This window comes from Mustelus asterias, chromosome 20 (assembly GCF_964213995.1).
Source record: "Mustelus asterias chromosome 20, sMusAst1.hap1.1, whole genome shotgun sequence".
Lineage (NCBI taxonomy): Eukaryota > Metazoa > Chordata > Chondrichthyes > Carcharhiniformes > Triakidae > Mustelus > Mustelus asterias.
The window spans coordinates 24759649-24780592 of NC_135820.1; the positions used below are offsets into that span (position 1 = coordinate 24759649).

At 45.8% G+C, this 20944-nt stretch overlaps 1 protein-coding gene across 1 annotated transcript in view; it reads right to left on the minus strand.

Moving 5' to 3' along the window:
- Nucleotides 1-482: 482 nt before the first annotated feature.
- LOC144508277 (ciliary microtubule inner protein 1-like) overlaps nucleotides 483-20944 on the minus strand; it is a 36373-nt gene continuing 15911 nt past the window's right edge. The window contains exons 3-4 of the mRNA XM_078236092.1: nucleotides 10519-10617; nucleotides 483-1160 (exon numbers count right to left, since the gene is read on the minus strand). Of these exons, the coding sequence (XP_078092218.1) occupies nucleotides 1005-1160; nucleotides 10519-10617 (255 nt within the window). The 3' untranslated portion in view covers nucleotides 483-1004. The remainder of the gene's footprint in view (nucleotides 1161-10518; nucleotides 10618-20944) is intronic.

The following is a 20944-nucleotide window of genomic DNA, read 5'->3' on the forward strand; positions in this document are numbered from 1 at the left end:
CAGCAAATGTGACGCCACTGTTTAAAAAAAGGAGGTAGACAAAAGGCAGGTAACTATAGGCCAGTTGGCTTAACGTCTGTAGTAGGGAAAATGCTTGAATCTATCATCAGGGAAGAAATAGCGAGACATCTGGATATAAATTGTCCCATTGGGAAGACGCAGCACTGGTTCATGAAGAGCAGGTCATGTTTGACTAATTTGTTGGAATTCTTTGAGAACATTACTGTTTTACACACAATTTCCCTGCATGTCTGTGTGTCATGACTGGCATAGGGTTTGATGTGCATTTTCCAATTCAAGTCCAGGTTTTGATAGGCTGGGTACAGGAAGTTTTGAGCCCTAGCATTATCAACTATCTCCACAAAGGGTGCCAACATGGCAAATGGTACACAATCCTAATGTCAAAGACTGATGAAGAAAACAAGTGTAAAGGTAGCCCCATTGATAGGATGAGTCACAGGAGCATGGAGCACAAATTCAATCATAGGAAGAAGAATTTATTGAAATACCGAAATACAGTTTCCAAGTGAGAAAATGTGGAAATATTAAGAGTTTCTTTCTGGTGGGTTTGACTGCCAGTTGGACCGAATAATTATAAATTCTCTTATTCTGACTCATGGCAGTTTTCCATTAATTCAAGTCAGTGGAATAAACACAATCAAATGAAGACCACTGTATTTGGGAGTGTCACTAACCTGAAACTGAAAATAATTTCCTTTGTTTCAGCCACATTGAACAGATTGGAAGAGGCAAGTGTTTGGAGTAGAGAAGTATTTAAAAAGAAAAAAAGGCTTAAAAATATACTACTAAATGTAAAAATGGTTTGCTATTATTTGTTTCTAAATGCTTTTCATGTCTTGTGGAAAGGAATCTAGGTTTTGTCAGGAAAACCTTTTTTTAAACCTTACCAATAACTAACATTGATGATGATTGAGTTAAAGCCCTGAAGCATCATTGTACAGATAAGCTGCACTGATGACAAAAAGAGTTTGAGTGCTGCAAAGTTAGTCAATACAATCTTCCGGCCATTTCATTTGACTGAGGAAGCTCCATTTCCCTCGTTTGGGGCCGGCATATTTCTCCAGTTTCAATCCTGGAACAGCAGATCGCCAACCAATAAACCCTTGGGTTGTCTGTGGTACGGGAGGAGATGGCCCCACCTGCAGAAAGAAACAGCAAGACAGGAAATAGACCTGGATCCTTGTGATAGAAACTGAGATACAAGAGGTAAAACTGTGGTCAGGTCACAAATATTACATCCAGCTCTGGTCAACATACTTAAGGAAGGATGGTGAGGGCACTTGAGAAGGTGCAGAGGGAGATTTACCAGAATGGTTCCAGGGATGAGGAATTTTAGCTACAGGGTTAGGTTGACAAAACTGGGCTTGTTCTCCTTGGAGCAAAGGAGAGAAGGGGGAAATTTGGTAGCGGTGTACATGATTATGACAAGTTTAGATGAAGTAAACAGAGTAAAGCTGTTCCAATTTCCTGATGATAAAAGGGCTAGGGGACACAGATTTATCGTGTTGGACAAGAGTTGCATAGCAAAGAAGAACATTTTAAAACATTTTACTCCATTCTTAAAGTTACAAAGGCACAAAGTTGGAGTGGCACAGTGGTTAGCACTGCTACCTCACAGCAACAGGGACCTGGGTTCAATCCTGGCCTTGGCTGACTGTGTGGAGTTTGCACTTTCTCCCTGTGTGGGTTTCCTCCGAATGCTCCTGTTTTCTCCACAGTTTAAAAATGTGCAGGTTAGGTGGATTGGCCATGCTAAATTGGCCCTTAGTGGCAGGGGAATTAGCAGGGTAAATATGTGGGGTAATGGGGATTAGCGCCTGGGTGGGATTGTTGTTGGTGCAGACTCAATGGGCCGAATAGCCACCTTCTGCACTGTAGGGATTCATTGATTCTAAAAGGAAAAGGATAGGGTGCAGAATATAGTGTTGCAGTTACGGGTAGGGTGAAGAGAACGATCAACTTAATATATAATAGGTCCATTCAAAAGGCTGATGAGAGCAGGGAAGAAGCTGTTCTTGAATTTGTTGTTACTTGTTTTCAGATTTTTGTATCTTTTTCCTGATGAAAGAAGGTGGAAGAGAGTATGTCCAGGATCCAGGATTATGCTGGCTGCTTTCCCAAGGCAGCGGGAAGTGTAGACGGAGTCAATGGATGAGAGGCTGGTTTGCGTGATAAACTGGGCTATGTTCACAACCCTTTGTGGTTTCTTGGGGTTTTGGTGAGAGCAGGAACCATACCAAGCTGTGATACAACTGGATAGGATGCTTTTCATGGTGCATCTGTAAAAACTGGTGGGAATCTTAGTGGACATGCCAAATTTCCTTAGCTTTCTGAGAAAGTAGAGGTGTTGGTGGGCTTAACTATAGCGTTGGCATGGAGAGACCAGGACAGGTTGTTGGTGATCTGGACACCCTAGAAACTTGAAGCTCTCAACCATTTCCACTTCACCATTGATCTAGACAGGAGCATGTCCTCCACCACATTTCCTGAAGTCGATGACTCGCTCCTTCGTTTTACTGACATTGAGGGAGAGATTATTGGCTTTGTACCATTTCACCAGATTCTCTATCTCTTTCCTGTCCTCCATCTCATTATTGCTTGAGATCCAAACCATTACAGTGGTGTCATCAGTAAACTTGAAAATGGAGTTGGAGCAGAATTTGGCCGCAGAGTCATAAGGGCAAAGAGACTGAGAGGGATATGTCAACAGATAGATGGATGATAATCTCTGTTGAGTTATTCCTCTCTGTGCCTAACCATCTCTCTGAACCACAATAAACAATGGGCAATTGACAAAATTCAGGAAGTGAGTCAAACAAAAGGTAGAAATAGAGATAGAAATTGTGATTGACACCTGTTGGACAAGGTTGATGAGATAAACTGGGATGAGGGCATGGAGGAATAATGAGAAGGAGATGCACTGGGAGGGAATGGACGTTGGTAAGTGTTATATATTTAAGCGATCGCATGATTGCTTTAAAAGCCGCTCACATGATTTGTTGGTGATGTCATCGGAGTGGTTCACAGGCTTCTGACTTAGTTTCATTTTCTGTTAGAATCATAGAACATCTCTTTCAATAAACCTGTTGTCTATTACTTTGAATTTACGTATGCAAACCATGTCCTTTTCTTTTTGCGCAAAACCCACAACTCTTAATATAGTTAGGACGTTACAATAAGGAGAGATGTGCTTGGTGTATGAGGCCTGGTACAAGCAAAGGTGCAGATGTTGGGGATTTGGTTGAGGTATTTGCCATTGGACAAAGTGTATGAAGGCAATGGCAAATTCAAACTCTTTAAAATTTTGAACAATGACAATGACCTCAAACAATGAAGAGACAGAGTACAGGAAAGAGATAGAGAATCTGGTGAACTGGTACGACGACAATAAACTCTCCCTCAATGTTAACAAAATGAAGGAGATTGTCATCGACTTCAGGAAGCGTAAAGGAGAACATGCTGCTGCCTACATCATTGGGGACGAAGCATAAATGGTCGAGACCCCAAAGGTAGGGGAGTCTAAAACTAGAGGACATAGGTTTAAGGTGAGAGGGGAGAGATACAAAAGTGTACAGAGGGGCATTTTTTTCACACAGAGGGTGGTGAGTGTCTGGAACAAGCTGCCAGAGGTAGTTGTAGAGGCGGGTACAATTTTGTCTTTTAAAAAAGCATTTAGATAGTTACATGGGTACGATGGGTATAGAGGAATATGGGCCAAATGCAGGCAATTGGGCTTAGCTTAGGAGTTTTAAAAAAAGGGTGACATGGACAAGTTGGGCCGAAGGGCCTGTTTCCACGCTGTAAATCTCTATGACTCTGTGACCTTCAGGTTTTTAGGTATCCAGATCACCAACAACCGGTCCTGGTCCCCCAATACCTCCACTTTCTCAGAAGACTAAGGAAATTTGGCATGTCCACTCCGACTCTCACCAGCTTTTACAGATGCACCATAGAAAGCATTTTTTCTGGTTGTATCACAGCTTGGTATGGCTCCTGCACTGCCCAAAACTGCAAGAAACTACAAAGGGTGACTGAAGCATGACTGAAACCTAGTCATCACGCAAACCAGCCTCCCCATCCATTGATTCTGTTGACACTTCCCGCTGCCTCGAAAAGCAACCAGCATAATTAAGGACCCCACACACCCCGGACATTCTCTCTTCCACCTTCTTTCGTCGGGAAAAAGGTACAGAAGTCTGAAGTCACGTACCAACCGACTCAAGAACAGCTCCTTCCCTGCTGCCATCAGACTTTTGAATGGACCTACCTCGCATTAAGTTGATCTTTCAACCATAGCTGTGACTGTAACACTACATTCTGCACTCTCTCCTTTCCTTCTCTATGAACGGTATGCTTTGTCTGTATAGCACAGAAGAAACAATACTTTTCACTTTATACTGATGTATGTGACAATAAAAGAAAACATGTAAAGCTGCACCATTAATGCAAATGTGCAGCCGCTTTCAGTGCCCTGTGCCATCCTGCCGACCCTCCCACTCCAACACCCCTGCTTCCTCAGTGGCAGTCCTTATGACCTGATTACTTTGTTTCGAGTGAGAGGAAAATATTCTTCCCTAAGATTTCAGGCCTGGGCAGAAGGAAAAACCAGTTCAAAATTTCCAAATCCCAGTAAAACAAAATCGGTAATACCGGAGCTCCATTTTCAGGGATGCAAGACCAGTTTGGAAAAGTGTTACGGGTGATCTCCATTTCCCTGTTTTACTGTTTTCTAAAACATTTTATATGTTTACTGTATTTAACATATGCCCGTACAGAACTGGAAGCATGTCCTGACATTGAGGAGGTATATAAGGTGATGGGTGCTACAGGACTAAGCTCAGTCATGGGCCTAACAAGGTTCCCATCAACCCTCCCCTTCCCCACCTTCCAGTTATTGAGAAATGTGACATTTTTCTGACTATACCTAATTTAAGTGGAGCTTGGGGCTTACATAGGCTGGCGCACAGCTTGTACAGAGACTGCTGGTGCCTTATTGCCCTTGGTGCCTTAATTGGGGTACCTTGGTAGGCCTCAGGTTTCCATCCCCAATACTACAGGGAAATGAATGCCTGACGACACCAATAACTCGTGAATCCCATGGAGCTGCTCAGTTTAGCTGACCAACAAGAGGAAAATCTTAGCCTGTTCCGACTGGGCCTCAATCCAAACCCAGTGAACACACAGTGCACACCAGCCATCCTGTGGACCTTCTGAAAGTGATGAATTTCTATAGAGTGTGCTGGAGCTGTGGAAACACTGGAGGAAGAAATTATGCAACCTTGGAAATTCACTCTCAATATTTTCTGTCAATTAGCGTTGAACAAGGAAGAGTTTTTGCACTGTGGGTCAGCCCCAAACTCCACTTAAATTAAGCAGCCATGCCATTAGCCACGATGGGCCAAAGGGCCTCTTTTCTATTGTATTACTCTACAAGTCTATCTTGTGACTGAGGCCTTTGAGTGGCCTTCTAACCACATGGTGCAAATTTAGAAAGGCCTATATAAACCTTATAAAATATAAATTATTTTAATTTTAAAAAATCAGCCCATCAATCTCTATTGCTGCCAACCCCATGCCATATGCTACTGTACCACTTTTACCTCTGCCCTGTGTCTCTAGTTCACCTGCTTCACGCTCTGGAAATCTGCCCGGCCCACTAGGTGTTAGCAGCCCATTCCTGGCTGCTGACATTACACTCAATGTCTCGTAGATGGCTTGCCCAACATGCTACAAAATAATGTGAAGGAGATGGCTTCATGTGATCCAGTGAACTCAGTTTGTTTGGTCATAGTTGGCACTGCCCAAGTTGGGGGGAGTGGGGTTCTTTCTCAGTTCTGACCTCATAGCAAAGTGGAATTGTCTGAATTTGTTTTCCAGTGGGAACAGTCCAGATCAGAATTAAATCATTCTTGTCATTAAATCTGGCATTTTGTTTTCTCTATCTATATTGAAAAGGTAGTTATTTGTTCAGGATGTGGGTGTCACAATGTCCTTGCACTGAGTGACTTGCTAGGCCATTTCAGCGTCAACCACATTACTGTGAATCTGTAGGCCAGACGAGGTAAGGACTTGATGCCCTAAAGAACATTAGTGAACCAGATGGATTTTTACAACAATAATTTCATGGTCATCATTAAATGTTTAATTCCAGATTTTTCTTGAATTGAAATTGCGTGTGTGCACGTGCATGCGTGATTTGTTATTGTCACATGTATTGATATACAGTGAAAAGTATTGTTTCTTGCATGCTGTACAGACAAAACATAGCGCACATAGGGAAGGAAAGGAGACAGTGCAGGATGCAATGTTACAGTCATAGCTAGGGTGGAGAAAAAGATCAACTTAATGCAAGGTAGGTCCATTCAAAACCTATAGAACCTTCGTTAGGCCGCACTTGGAATATAGTGTTCAATTCTGGTCGTCACACTACCAGAAGGATGTGGAGGCTTTGGAGAGGTAACAGAAAAGATTTACCAGGATATTGTCTTGTATGGAGGGCATCAACTATGAGGAGAGGTTGGAGAAACTTGGTTTGTTCTCTCTGGAACAACGGAGGTTGAGAGGCAACCTGATAGAAGTCTACAAGATTATGAAAGGCGTGGACAGGGTGAATAGTCAGAAGTTTTTTCTCAGAGTGGAAAAGTCAATTAGCAGGGGACATAGGTTTAAGGTGTGAGGGACAAGGTTTAAAGGAGATGTACGAGGCAAGTTTTTTTACACAGAGGGTGGTGGGCTCCTGGAACTCACTGTCGGGGGAGGTAGTGGAAGCAGATACGATAGTGACTTTTAAGGGGCGTCTTGACAAATTCATGAATAGGAGGGGAATAGAGGGATATGGTCCCTGGAAGGGTAGGGGGTTTTAGTTCAGTCGGACAGCTTGGTCGGTGCAGGCTTGGAGGGCCAAAGGGCTGTTCCTGAGCTGGAATTTTCTTTGTTCTTAAAAGTCTGACTGCAGCAGGGAAGAAGCTTTTCTTGAGTCAGTTGGTACGTGTCCTCAAACTTTTGTATCTTTTTCCCAATGGAAGAAGGTGGAAGAGAGTGTGTCTGGGGTGGGTGGAGCTGCTTTCCCAAGAGAGTGGGAAGTGTAGACAGAGTCAATGGATGGGAGGCTGGTTTACATGATGGACTGGGCTATGTTCACGACCTTTTGTAGTTTCTTGCAGTCTTGGGCAGAGCAGAAGCTGCGATACAACAAGAAAGAATGCTTTTGATGGTGCATCTGTAAAAGTTGGTGAGAGTCGTAGCGGAAATGCCAAATTTCCTTAGTCTTCTGAAAACATAGAGATGTTGGTGGGCTTTCATAACTATACTGTCGGCATAGGAGGACTAGGACAGGTAGTTGGTGATCTGGACACTTAAAATCTTGAAGGTATCAACCATTTCTACTTCGTCCCCATTGATGTAGACAGGGACATGTTCTCCTTTATGCTTCCTGAAGTCAATGACTATCTCCTTTGTTTTGTTGACATTGAGGGAGAGATTATTGTCATTGCACCAATTCACCAGATTTTCTATCTCTTTCCTGCACTCTGTCTCGTCAGATACACCATAGAGAGCATTCTTTCTGGTTGTATCACAGCTTGGGATGGCTGCTGCTCTGCCCGAGACCGCAAGGAACTACAAAAGATCGTGAATGTAGCTCAATCCATCATGCAAACCAGTCTCCCATCCATTGACTTTGTCTCACTTTCTGCTGCCTCGGCAAAGTAGCCAGCATAATTAAGGACGCCACACACCCCGGACATTTTCTCGTCCACCTTCTTCCGTCGGGAAAAAGATACAAAAATCTGATGTCACGTACCAACCGAACAAGAACAGCTTCATCCCTGCGACCATCCGGCTTTTAAATGAACCTACCTCACATTAAGTTGATCTTTCTCTGCACCCTAGCTATGACTATAACACTCCATTCTGCACTCTCTCTTTTCCTTCTCTATGAACGGTATGCTTTGTCTGTATAGCGCGCAAGGAACAATACTGTATGCTGATACATGCGACAATAATAAATCAAATCAAAAATGTCATTGTTGAGATCCAACCCAATATGGTGGTGTCATCAGCAAACTTGAAAATCGAGTTGGAGGGGTATTTGGCCACACAGTCATAGGTGTATAAGGAACATAAGGCACTGAGGACACAGCCTTGTGGGACACCAGTGTTGTGGATGATTGTGGAGGAGGTGTTGTTGCCTATCCTTACTGATTGTGGTCTGTGGGTTAGGAAGTTCAGGATCCAGTCGCAGAGGGAGGGGCCGAGCCCCAGGTTTGGAGATGAGTTTCGTCAGAATAATGGTGTTGAAAGCTGAGCTGTAGTCAATAAATAAGAGTCTGACATAGGTGTCTTTGTCATCTAGGTATCCCGTAGGGCCAGGGAGATGGCATCTGCTGTGGACCTGTTGTGGCGATAGGCAAACTGTAGTGGATCTGGGTAATCTGGGAGGACGGAATGGATTCGTGCCATGACTAACCTTTCAAAGCACTTCATAATGATGGATGTCAGAGCCACCGGACGATAGACATTAAGGCACACTGCTTGCTTTTCTTTGGTACCGGGATGATGGTCATCTTATTGAAGCAGATGGGACCTCAGATTGGTGTAAACAGAGGTTAAAGATGTCTGCGAATACCCCCGCCAGTTGATCCGTGCAGGATCTGAGTGCTCGTCCGGGTACCCCATCCGGGCCAGTCACTTTCCCTGGATTGACTTTTGAGAAGGCTCTAACGTCTGCAATGGTGACCTTAGATACAGATTCTTCCGAGGCTTCCTGGGGGGAGGGCATGCTCTCGCTGACCTCTTGCTCAAAACGGGCATCGAATGTGTTGAGCTCAACGGAGAGAGGTGCATTTGTGCCGGCGATTTTACATGCCTTCACCTTGTAGCCTGTTATGTCTTACACATCTTGCCATAGTCGGCGGGAGTCCATGTGGCTAGCCTGGGACTCTAGCTTGGCCTGGTACTGTCTTTTGGTATCTTTGATGGATCTCCATAGATATCTTCATATCGGGCTTTCTTGCATAGGCCAGGGTCGCCTGGCTTGGACGCCTCAGACCTGGACTTTGGCAAGCAGTGGATATCCCTGTTCATCCACGGTTTCCGGTTGGGAAACACATGGATTTGCTTCTTTGCCATACAGTCTTCTACAAAACTTACTAATGAAGTCAATTACTGTAGTGACGTACTCATTCAGGCTGATCGCAGAGTTTTTAAATACTTAACAGCCTACAGTCCACATCTCTTTAACCTGTGCTTAACCCTCTCTCCACTCACATTGTCTGTACCTTTAAGACTTGATTACCTGCAAAGACTTGCATTCCAACCATTATTTTGTAAATTGAGTTTGTGTCTTTATATGCCCTGTTTGTGAACAGAACTCCCACTCGCCTCATGAAGGGGCAGTGCTCCGAAAGCTAGTGGCTTGTGCTACCAAATAAACCTGTTGGACTTTAACCTGGTGTTGTGAGACTTATTACTGATATTTGTGTAGCAGTGGTCTACGATGTTTGGGCCTTGAGTGGAACAGGATCTTGGTGGTATTTTGGTAGAACGCTCTTGAGCTTGGCCTGATTGAAGTACCCGGCCATGATGAACAAGGCCTCGGAATATTTTGTCTCAAGGTTATTTGTGGTGGAATATATTTCGTCCAGCATGGGCTTCACGTTCATGTGAGGTGGGATGTAACTGCTGTCAGGATAACAGAGGTGAATTCCCGCGGCAAGTAGTAGGGGCGGCATTTTAGCATCAGGTATTCCAGATCCAGGGAGCAGAAACTTGCTATGTCTCGGCAACACAAGGTGTTGATTAGGAGGCAGACCCCATCTCCCTAACCTTGCCTGAGGCCGCCTGCCGTATGGTCCATTCGGTGGAGAAGCCCTCAGATTGTAGGGCACAGTCCAGTGAAGCAGGAGTGAGCCATGTCTCCGTGAAACAGAGCACACAGCAGTCCCTCAGTTCTCTTTGAAAAGTGAGTCTGGCTTTAAGTTCGTCTGGCTAGTTTTCCAGAGATTGGACATTTGCAAGCTGTAAGCTGGGGAGGCGGCCTTGGGACTGCATTGTTTCACTCTCAGCTGCATGTCTGCACCTTTCCCACGCTTCCTGGAGTGACTGTTTTCTTTTGTGCCTGGGAGATGGTGAGAGTAGGATGCGTGTTAAAAGTATAGGTGCGTCCAATGATTTGTGTATAATATTAGTGTATATATGTCTCTGTGTGTGACGTGGTGCGTGTGTGTCTGTGAGAGTGTGAATCTGTGAGTGTCATATATTTGTGTGAGTGTGTCTCTGTGTGTGTGTGTGTGCGTGTGTGTGTGTGTGTATAAGGTACTCATGAGGATTTCTGGGATGATTAACTAGTGACCATGACGCAACATTTTTTAACAGGAGGTCTTGGTGAGGAAGCTGTAATCTGAGTGAATAATGAAATTGTTCACAGAAATATGGGAGATTCCACCTGGGTTCAGATCGACCTCGACCAAAGCCTGATAGAAGGAAAGGCACTCTTACCTTGATGTACTTGCTGATGGGGGATGCAGGTCGAATCTTCAAGTGATCAGGAGTATGCAGCCGGCATTTATTTCTCAATTTTTCCTGTTCAGCCTCAATCTAAAATGAAAATAAACAGCATTCATTGTGTTTAAAGACTTGCTAGATTTAAATATGTGACATCATTAGTGCCTTCAGAGTTCAGTTATCCACATGTTTTTCCCCTTCCTTGCTTGCCCTTTGTTGGATTTTAGTTCCTCAGCTGTCCTCACATTCTGTACAGCATTTATAAACATGGCCTTCTCCATGTCTGAGGCTAAGGAAATTTGGCATGTCTGCTAAAACTCTCACCAACTTTTACAAATGCACCATAGAAAGCATTCTTTCTGATTGTATCACAGCTTGGTATGGCTCCTGCTCTGCCCAAGACTGCAAGAAAGTACAAAGGATGGTGAATGAAGTCGAGTCCATCTCTCAAACCAGCCTCCCATCCATTGACATTGTCTATACATCCTGCTGCCTCAGAAAAGCAGCCAGCATAATCAAAGACCCCACACACCCCAGACATACTCTCTTCCACCACCTTCCATCAGGAAAAAGATACAAAAGTCTGAGGTCACATACCAACTGACTCATCTTCCCTGCTGCCATCAGACTTTTGAATGGATGGATTACCTTGGATGAAGTTGATCTTTCTCTACACCCTAGCTATGACTATAACACTACATTCTGCACTCTCTCGTTTCCTTTTCTATGTAAGGTATGCTTTGTCTGTATAGCGTGCAAGAAACAATTCTTTTCACTGTATACTAATACATATGACAATAAATCAAATCAAACATGCCCTTTTCCATGTCTAAACATGTATGGCATTTATAAACATGCCCTGTCCATGAATAAACATGTCCAGCATTTATAAACCTGCCCTCTCCATGCCTGAACATGTCCAGCATTTATAAACCTGCCCTCTCCATGCCTGAACATGTACAGCATTTATAAACCTGCCCTCTCCATGCCTGAACATGTACAGCATATTGACAGACTATGCAGCCACAAAGAGCATCACATTAAGCTGTGTCCACATACATGCCATTCAACGTTTGATTCATGGATGGACATTTTAAGTGGAAAATCCTGGATGAGTTTCCAATTCCTTTTCCAAGAGTCAGTGGGACAAATAATCACATTCCAGCCTCTCCCAGAGCTGTGACCTCAGCACAGACCAATCAGGGCCATGATCTCAACATGGACCAATCGAAGCTGTAATGTCAGCATAGACCAATCAGAGCTGTAACGTCAACACGGACCAATCGGAGTTGTCGGGGGTGATTCTCCCAGAAGTGCTGATTTGGTGGGAAAACTGTTCTAGATTGCGACAGTTCTGACAGTTCCGCTTCTCACCTGAATCTCCGCAGTCTGTGCACTGAAGAGGTCCCAGTCGTGAATCTCATTAAACACCAAGGGGAGGGGGTCAGGCCTATTCGCGCGGAGTTTGACAGTTATGGAGCTCTGCGCATGCGCAGTGGCCCCAAACTGTCAAACTCCCATTTGCTGGCCAGCTTGATCACTGGCCAGCCCAGGACCCCCCGCAGGGCGGCCCCTCCAGGACCCCCCACCCCCCCCACCCCACGGCCTGATCGTGGCCCCCACAACAATTCCCGGGCCAGCCCTGATTCCGCCCCGCCCGGAGCACCCCAATGTCCAGGCCCCACACCCCAGCGGTGGCGATCCCCCCCCCCCCCGCCCCCTGCTGACCTCCACCCTCCCACTCCTGGCAGACCAGCCCGCCACAATCGTTGCCCTCCCCCTTCCATCCCAGACCGATCCCAGTGCAGAGTGGCAGCGGGACCCCACCCACAGTAGGTCATGCCCCATTGGCACTGCCCGATGCCCAATAGGCAGTGCCAAGGTGCCCCCTGGGCATGGGCACTTTGCCCCTTGGGCAGTGCTGGGGCACAGGCTGGCACTGCTAGGGTGCCCATGCCCAGGGGGGCACCACCCCCCACCGGCCATCCCCCTGGGGGCCCTGATTCCCTCCCGTTCATTCCGGCGGGGTCTCCTGCTAGCTCCCTGAACGTAGGGAGCTAGTCTGAACCCCGCCGGAATGAAGTATTCCTGGTGGGGTGGGAGATTCGATCGGGACCTGAAAGGTCGCGATAATTAGCAAATCTACATATTTAAAACAGATTAAAAAATGATTTACCTGCCTTCCCGCTGGTTTCCAGCGTGGTCTGGCCGGCGACTGCTCGCTGGCTCTGGGAGATGCCCATGCGTTCCCCGCGCATGCGCAAATCCCAGAACAAGGCCACAGACGTGCATCTCCCGGCCAGACCCGCCGGAAAAGTGGCTGGTGCGAATGGGAGAATCGCAGCCGTAATGTCAGATAAACCAACCGGAGCTGCGATCTCACAACGGACCAATCTCAGCTGTAATGTAAGCACGGACCAATCAGAATTGGGAGCTCATCATGGACCAATCAGGGTTGTAATGTCAGCATGGTATATACTGCTCAGGCTTTCTAAGACATTTCGAATATTGTGAGCAAATTTGGGCCCCGTATCTAAGGAAGGACGTGCTGGCCTGGGAGAGGGTCCATGGAGGCTCATGAGAATGATCCCGAGAATGAAAGTTTCAACGTATGAGGAATGTTTGAGGACTCTGGGTCTGTACTCAATGGAGTTAAGAAGGATGATGGGGGGATCTCATTGAAACTTACACAATACTGAAAGGCCTGGATAGAGTGGACATGGAGAAAATGTTTCCTTTAGTAGGAAAGGGCACACTTCAGATTAAAGGGATGATCCTTTAGAACCGAGCTGAGGAGGATGGCGAATCTGTAGAATTCATTGCCACAGAAGGCTGTGGAGATCAGTTCATTGAGTGTATATAAGACAGAGATAAATATGTTCTTGATTGGTAAGGGGATAAAAGGTTATGGGAAAAAGGCAGGAGAATGGGGTTGAGAAAAGAATCAGCCATGATCAAATGACGGAGCAGACTCGATGAGCCGAATGGCCTAATTCTACTCCTATATCTTATGGTAGCTAAATTTGCAGATGACACAAAGATAGGCAGGAAAGTATGTTGTGAAGAGAACATGAGGAGGTTGCAGATGGATATTGAAAGATTGAGTGAGTGAGCAAAATTCTGGCAGATGGAGTAAAATGTGGGAAAATGCTGTTCACTTTGGTAGGAAGGATAAAACGCAGAGTATTGCCTAAACGGAAAATAACTAGAATTCCATGGTACAGAATGATCAAGCTGTTCTTGTGTACGAGTCACTAAAAGTTACAATGCATGTACTACAAATAATTAAGAAAACTAATGGAATGCTATCATTTATTGCGAGAGGAATTAAACATAAAAGTAAGAATCAGCAAGAGAAAACGCTGGAAAATCTCAGCATGTCTGACAGCATCTGTGGAAAGAAAACAGAATTAATGGCCATGATTCTCCCAAAAGCACTAAATTGGCAGGAAAACTGCTCTAGATCCCAACTGTTTTCTCAGTTCAGCCTCTCGACCGAATCTCCACACTCTGTGCATTGCAGAGGTCCCATAGAACCATAGAAAATTACAGCTCAGAAACAGGCCTTTTGGCCCTTCTCGTCTGTGCCGAACCATTTTTTGCCTAGTCTCACTGACCTGCACTTGGACCATATCCCTCCACACCTCTCTCATCCATGAACCCGTCCAAGTTTTTCTTAAATGTTAAAGTCCAACAGGTTTATTTGGTAGCAAATACCATTTTGCTACCAAATAAACCTGTTGGACTTTAACCTGGTGTTGTGAGACTTCTTACAGGGTGCCTATGCCCAGGGGGCAACACACCCCACTATCTGTCCTCCTGGGGGGCCCCCTTCCCGCGGGGTCTCCTGCTAGTTCCCCGAACGTGGAGAGCTAGTGTAAACCCCATTGGAATGAAGTATTCCTGGCAGGTGGGAGATTCAATTGGTTCCTGAAAGTTCCCGATAATTTACTGCTAACAGATTTAAAATACATTTTAAACAGATTCTTCCCGCCCGTCTTCCCGCCCGTTTCCAGCGTGGTCTGACTGGCGACTGTTCGCCGGCTCTGGGCGCATGCGCAAATCCTGGTTCAAGGCTGGCAACGCGCATCTCCCACTGCAACCTGCCAGAAAAGTTGTGGGTCGCGATGGGAGAATCGTGGCCAATGTTTCGAGTCAGGATGACTCTTCTCTGACGAAAAGTCATCCAGACATAACTCTGCTTTCTCTCCAACATTTCAGATTCCAGCATCCGCAGTAATTGCTTTTATAAAAGTCAGTCACTCGAGCAAGACCAGAAATTCCTGCCCGAGACAGTTGCATTGTCTGCCCCTTGCCCACTTCAATTCTGTGGCAGGCGATGCAGTAGAATTCCAGCGATAGAGTCATAGAATCTCTACAGTGCCATTTGGCCCATTGAGCCAGCATTGACAACAATTCCACCCAGGCCCTCTCCCGATAGCCCCATGAATTTATGTTGCTAATCCCCCTGACAAGCGGCAATTTAGCATGGCTGATCAACTTAACTCGCACATCTTTGGAGTAAGGATGTTAGGCTTCAATTATACAGAGCGTTGGTGAGACCACGGCCGCGATTCTCCCATCTGCGCCCGAAACGTTTCTGGCGGGTCCGGCCAGGAGACGCGCTTCTGTGGCCTTGAACGGGGATTTGCGCATGCGTGGGGAACACATGCGCATCTCCCAGAGCAGGCGAGCAGTCGCCCGCCAGACCACACTGGAAACCGGCAGGAAGGCAGGTAAGTAATTTAAATCTTTTTAAAATCTATTTTAAATATGTAGATTAGTTAATTATCGGGACCTTTCAGGTTCCGATTGAATTTCCCATCCCACCAGAAGGACTTCATTCCAGCGGGGTTCAGACTAGCTCCCCACATTCGGGGGGGGGGGGGGGGGGGGGGAGCTGCCTCCGGGGGAGTCTGACCCCAGGGTGAGGCAGCGCAGTGGGTGGGGGGGGGTCGGCTGGAGGGGCAGCACTGCGGGTGTCCTGGGCTGGCCAGCAAACGGGAGTTTGACAATTTGGGACCACTGCGCATGCGCAGAGCTCCAGAACTGTCAAACCCCGGTGCGAATAGCCCCCCCCCCCCGCCCGGGTTTTTAATGAGATTCACGAGTGGGACCTCTGCATTGCAGAGTGCGGAGATTCGGGTGAGAAGCTGAACTGTCAGAACTGACGTGATCTAGAACAGTTTTGCCGCCAATTCAGTTTTGGCAGAATCACCTCCACATCTTGAATACTGTGTACAGTTTTGGTCTTATTTAAGGAAGGATGTAAATGCATTGGAGGGGGTTCAGAGAGTGTTTAATAGATTGATACCTGGAATGAGTGGGTTGTCTTATGAGTGAGGGGTGACTTGATTGAAGTATATAAGGTACTGAATGTTCTTGATGCAGTGGATGTAGAAAGGGTATTTCCCCTATTGGGTGAGTCCAGACTAGGGGGCTATGTTTTAAAATATAGGACTGAGATGAGGAGAATTTCTTTCTCTGAGGGTTGTGCGACTTTGGAACTATCTACCTCAGGAGACAATGGAGATGGGGCCACTGAATATTCTAATGGCAGAGGAGATAGATTCTTGTTTGGCAAAGGAATCAAAAGTTTATCGAGGGTAAATGGAAATGTGGAACTAATAATACAAGCAAATCAACCATGATCTTATTGAATGGTGGAACAGGCTTGAGGGGCCAAATGGTCTTTCTTTTGTATGTTTGTATGAAAAAATATTTCCAAAAATTAATCCTAAAATTACCCCACACTAGCTTAAATCCATGTCCCCATGTTCTTGCAATTTATTTTAAATTAATATTCAGATCAATTTGTTTTACATCCTGATAATTCCTGCACATTTCCTGTTTCATAATCTCTTCCTGTCATAATTCTCCTGTCTAGGAGAAAAGCTCACAATTTTCCAATCACAGCTCCTATCCACACCACAAACTGGACCTTTCTCCAAGTTCAAAGAACAAAGAACAACAAAGAACAAAAAAAATTACAGCACAGGAACAGGACCTTCAGCTCTCCAAGCCTGCACCGACCATGCTGCCTGACTGAACTAAAACCCTCTACCCTTCCGGGGACCATATCCCTCTATTCCTATTCCTATTTCCACTCCATCTGACGAAGGAGCAGCGCTCCGAAAGCTTATGGTATTTGCTACCAAATAAACCTGTTGGACTTTAACCTGGTGTTGTTAAAACTCTTACTGTGTTCACCCCAGTCCAACGTCGGCATCTCCACTTCTATGAGATAGCCAGTTACTTATCCAATCAGCCAAATCTCCCTCTATCTCTCACCTCCTTACTTTCTTCATGAGCCGACCATGGGGAACCTTATCAAGTGCCTTACTAAAATCCATGTATATGACATCAACTGCTCTATCTTCATCTACACACCTAGTTACCTCCTCAAAGAATTCCATCAAATTTGTGAGGCAAGACTTACCCGTCACGAATCCATGTTGACTATCCCGGATTAAGCTGCATCTTTCCAAATGGTCATAAATCCTATCCCTCAGGACCTTTTCCATTAACTTACCGACCACCGAAGTAAGACTAACTGGCCTATAATTACCAGGGTCATTCCTATTTCCTTTCTTGAACAGAGGAACAACATTCGCCACTCTCCAGTCCTCTGGCACTATCCCCGTGGACAGTGAGGACCCAAAAATCAAAGCCAAAGGCTCTGCAATCTCATCCCTTGTCTCCCAAAGAATCCTAGGATATACCCTATCTGGCCCAGGGGACTTATCGACCCTTAGATTTTTCAAAATTGCTAATACATCTTCCCTCAGAACATCTACCTCCTCCAGCCCATCAGCCTGTATCACACTCTCATCCTCAAAAACATGGCCCCTCTCCTTGATGAACACTGAAGAAAAGTATTCATTCATCGCCTCTCCTATCTCTTCTGACTCCATGCACAAGTTCCCACTATCCTTGACCGGCCCTAACCTCACCCTGGTCATTCTTTTATTTCTCAAATAAGAGTAAAAAGCCTTGGGGTTTTCCTTGATCTGACCCGCCAAGGACTTCTCATGCCCCCTCCTAGCTCTCCTAAGCCTTTTTTTAAAGCTCATTCCTTGCTACCTTGTAACCCTCGAGCGACCCAATTGAACCTTGTTTTCTCATCCTTACATACGCTTCCTTTTTCCTCTTGACAAGACATTCAACCTCTTTTGTGAACCATGGTTCCCTCACTCGTCCATTCCCTCCCTGCCTGACAGGGACATACCTATCAAGGACACGCAGTATTTGTTCCTTGAACAAGCTCCACTTTTCATTTGTGCCTTTCCCTGACAGTTTCTGTTCCCATCTTATGCTCCCTAATTCTTGCCTAATCGCATCATAATTACTCCTCCCCCAATTATAAACCTTGCCCTGCCATAAGGCCCTATCCCTCTCCATTGCAATAGTGAAAGACACCGAATTGTGGTCACTATCTCCAAAGTGCTCTCGCACAAACAAATCTAACACTTAGAAACATAGAAAACTACAGCACAAAACAGGCCCTTCGGCCCCACAAGTTGTGCCGAACATATCCCTACCTTTTAGGCCTACCTATAACCCTCCATCCTATTAAGTCCCATGAACTCATCCAGTAGTCTCTTAAAAGACCCTATTGAGTTTGCCTCCACCACCACTGACGGCAGCCGATTCCACTCGCCCACCACCCTCTGTGTGAAAAACATCCCCCTAACATTTCCCCTGTACCTACCCCCCAGCACCTTAAACCTGTGTCCTCTCGTAGCAGCCATTTCCACCCTGGGAAAAAGCCTCTGAGAGTCCACACGATCTATGCCTCTCAACATCTTATATACCTCTATTAGGTCTCCTCTCATCCTTCGTCTCTCCAAGGAGAAAAGACCGAGCTCCCTCAGCCTATCCTCATAAGGCATGCCACTCAATCCAGGCAACATCCCTGTAAATCTCCTCTGCACCCTTTCAATCTTTTCCACATCCTTCCTGTAATGAGGCGACCAGAACTGAGCACAGTACTCCAAGTGGGGTCTGACGAGGGTCTTATATAGCTGCATCATTATCCCCGGACTCCTAAACTCAATCCCTCGATTGATAAAGGCCAGCACACCATACGCCTTCTTAACCACTGGCGGGGCCGATTTTAGAGTCCTATGGACCCGGACCTCAAGGTCCTTCTGATCCTCTACCGTACTAAGAGTCTTTCCCTTTATATTGCACTCCTTCATCCCATTTGACCTGCCAAAATGGACCACGACGCATTTATCTGGGTTGAAGTCCATCTGCCACCTCTCCGCCCAGTCTTGCATCCTATCTATGTCCCTCTGTAACTTCTGACATCCCTCCAGACTATCCACAACCCCACCAACCTTTGTGTCGTCAGCAAACTTACCAACCCATCCCTCCACTTCCTCATTTGATAAGGTTCACCATGGTAGGCTTCTGCAGAAAATGCAGATGTATGGGATTGGGGGTGATCTAGGAAATTGGATCAGGAATTGGCTAGCGGATAGGAAACAGAGGGTGGTGGTTGATAGTAAATATTGATAGTAAATATTCATCATGGAGTGCGGTTACAAGTGGTGTACCTCAGGGATCTGTTTTGGGGCCACTGCTGTTTGTAATATTTATTAATGATCTGGATGAGGGTATAGTTGGGTGGATTAGCAAATTTGCTGATGACACCAAAGTCGGTGGTGTGGTAGACAGTGAGGAAGGGTGTCGTAGTTTGCAGGAAGACTTAGACAGGTTGCAAAGTTGGGCCGAGAGGTGGCGGATGGAGTTTAATGCGGAGAAGTGTGAGGTAATTCACTTTGGTAGGAATAACAGATGTGTTGAGTATAGGGCTAACGGGAGGACTTTGAATAGTGTGGAGGAGCAGAGGGATCTAGGTGTATGTGTGCATAGATCCCTGAAAGTTGGGAATCAAGTAGATAAGGTTGTTAAGAAGGCATATGGTGTCTTGGCGTTTATTGGTAGGGGGATTGAATTTAGGAGTCATAGCGTTATGTTGCAACTGTACACAACTCTGGTGCGGCCGCACTTGGAGTACTGTGTGCAGTTCTGGTCCCCACATTACAGGAAGGATGTGGAGGCTTTGGAGAGGGTGCAGAGGAGGTTTACCAGGATGTTGCCTGGTATGGAGGGGAGATCCTATGAGGAGAGGCTGAGGGATTTGGGATTGTTTTCGCTGGAAAGGCGGCGGCTAAGAGGGGATCTTATTGAAACATATAAGATGATTAGAGGTTTAGATAGGGTGGATAGTGATAGCCTTTTTCCTCTGATGGAGAAATCCAGCACGAGGGGGCATGGCTTTAAATTGAGGGGGGGTAGTTATAGAACCGATGTCAGGGGTAGGTTCTTTACCCAGAGGGTGGTGAGGGATTGGAATGCCCTGCCAGCATCAGTAGTAAATGCGCCTAGTTTGGGGGCGTTTAAGAGATCCGTAGATAGGTTCATGGACGAAAAGAAATTGGTTTAGGTTGGAGGGTCACAGTTTTTTTTTTTTTAACTGGTCGGTGCAACATCGTGGGCCGAAGGGCCTGTTCTGCGCTGTAATGTTCTATGTTCTATGTTCATCCAGGTCATTTATGAAAATGACAAACAGCAAGGGTCCCAGAACAGATCCCTGGGGCTCACCACTGGTGACTGATCTCCATTTAGAAAAAGACCCATCTATACACACTCTCTGCCTCCTTTGGGCAAGCCAGTTCTGGATCCACAGGGCAGCAGCCCCTTGGATCCCATGCCCTCTCGCTTTTTCGAGAAGCCTTGCATGGGGGACCTTATCGAACGCCTTGCTAAAATAATAAAATTATTTAAAATTATTATTAAAATCCACTTGGCCCGGTTCATTACCCAGTACCAAATCCAAAGTAGCCCCACCTCTTGTCGGCCTATCCACATATTGTGTCAGGAAACCCTCCTGCAAACACTGTACAAAAACTGCCCCATCCGATCTGTTTGACCTATAAAGGTTCCAGTCAATGTTTGAAAAGTTAAAGTCACCCATGACAACTACCCTGTGACCCCCACACATATCCATAATCTGCTTTGCAATTTCTTCCTCCACATCTCTATTACTATTTGGGGGCCTATGGAAAACTCCTAACAACGTGACCGCTCCTTTCCTATTTCTAACTTCAGCCCATATTACCTCAGTAGGCAGATCCCCTTCGAACTGCCTTTATGCAGCCGTTAAACTATCCTTGATTAACAATGCTACTCCTCCACCTCTTTTACCACCTTCCCTACTCTTACTGAAACATCTATACTTCGGAACTTCCAACAACCATTCCTGTCCCTGTTCGAACCATGTCTCCGTAATGGCCACAACATCGTAGTCCCAAGTACCAATCCACGCTCCAAGTTCACCTCCCTTATTCCGGATGCTCCTTGCATTGAAGTAGACACACTTCAACCCACCTTCCTGTCTGCCGGTACACTC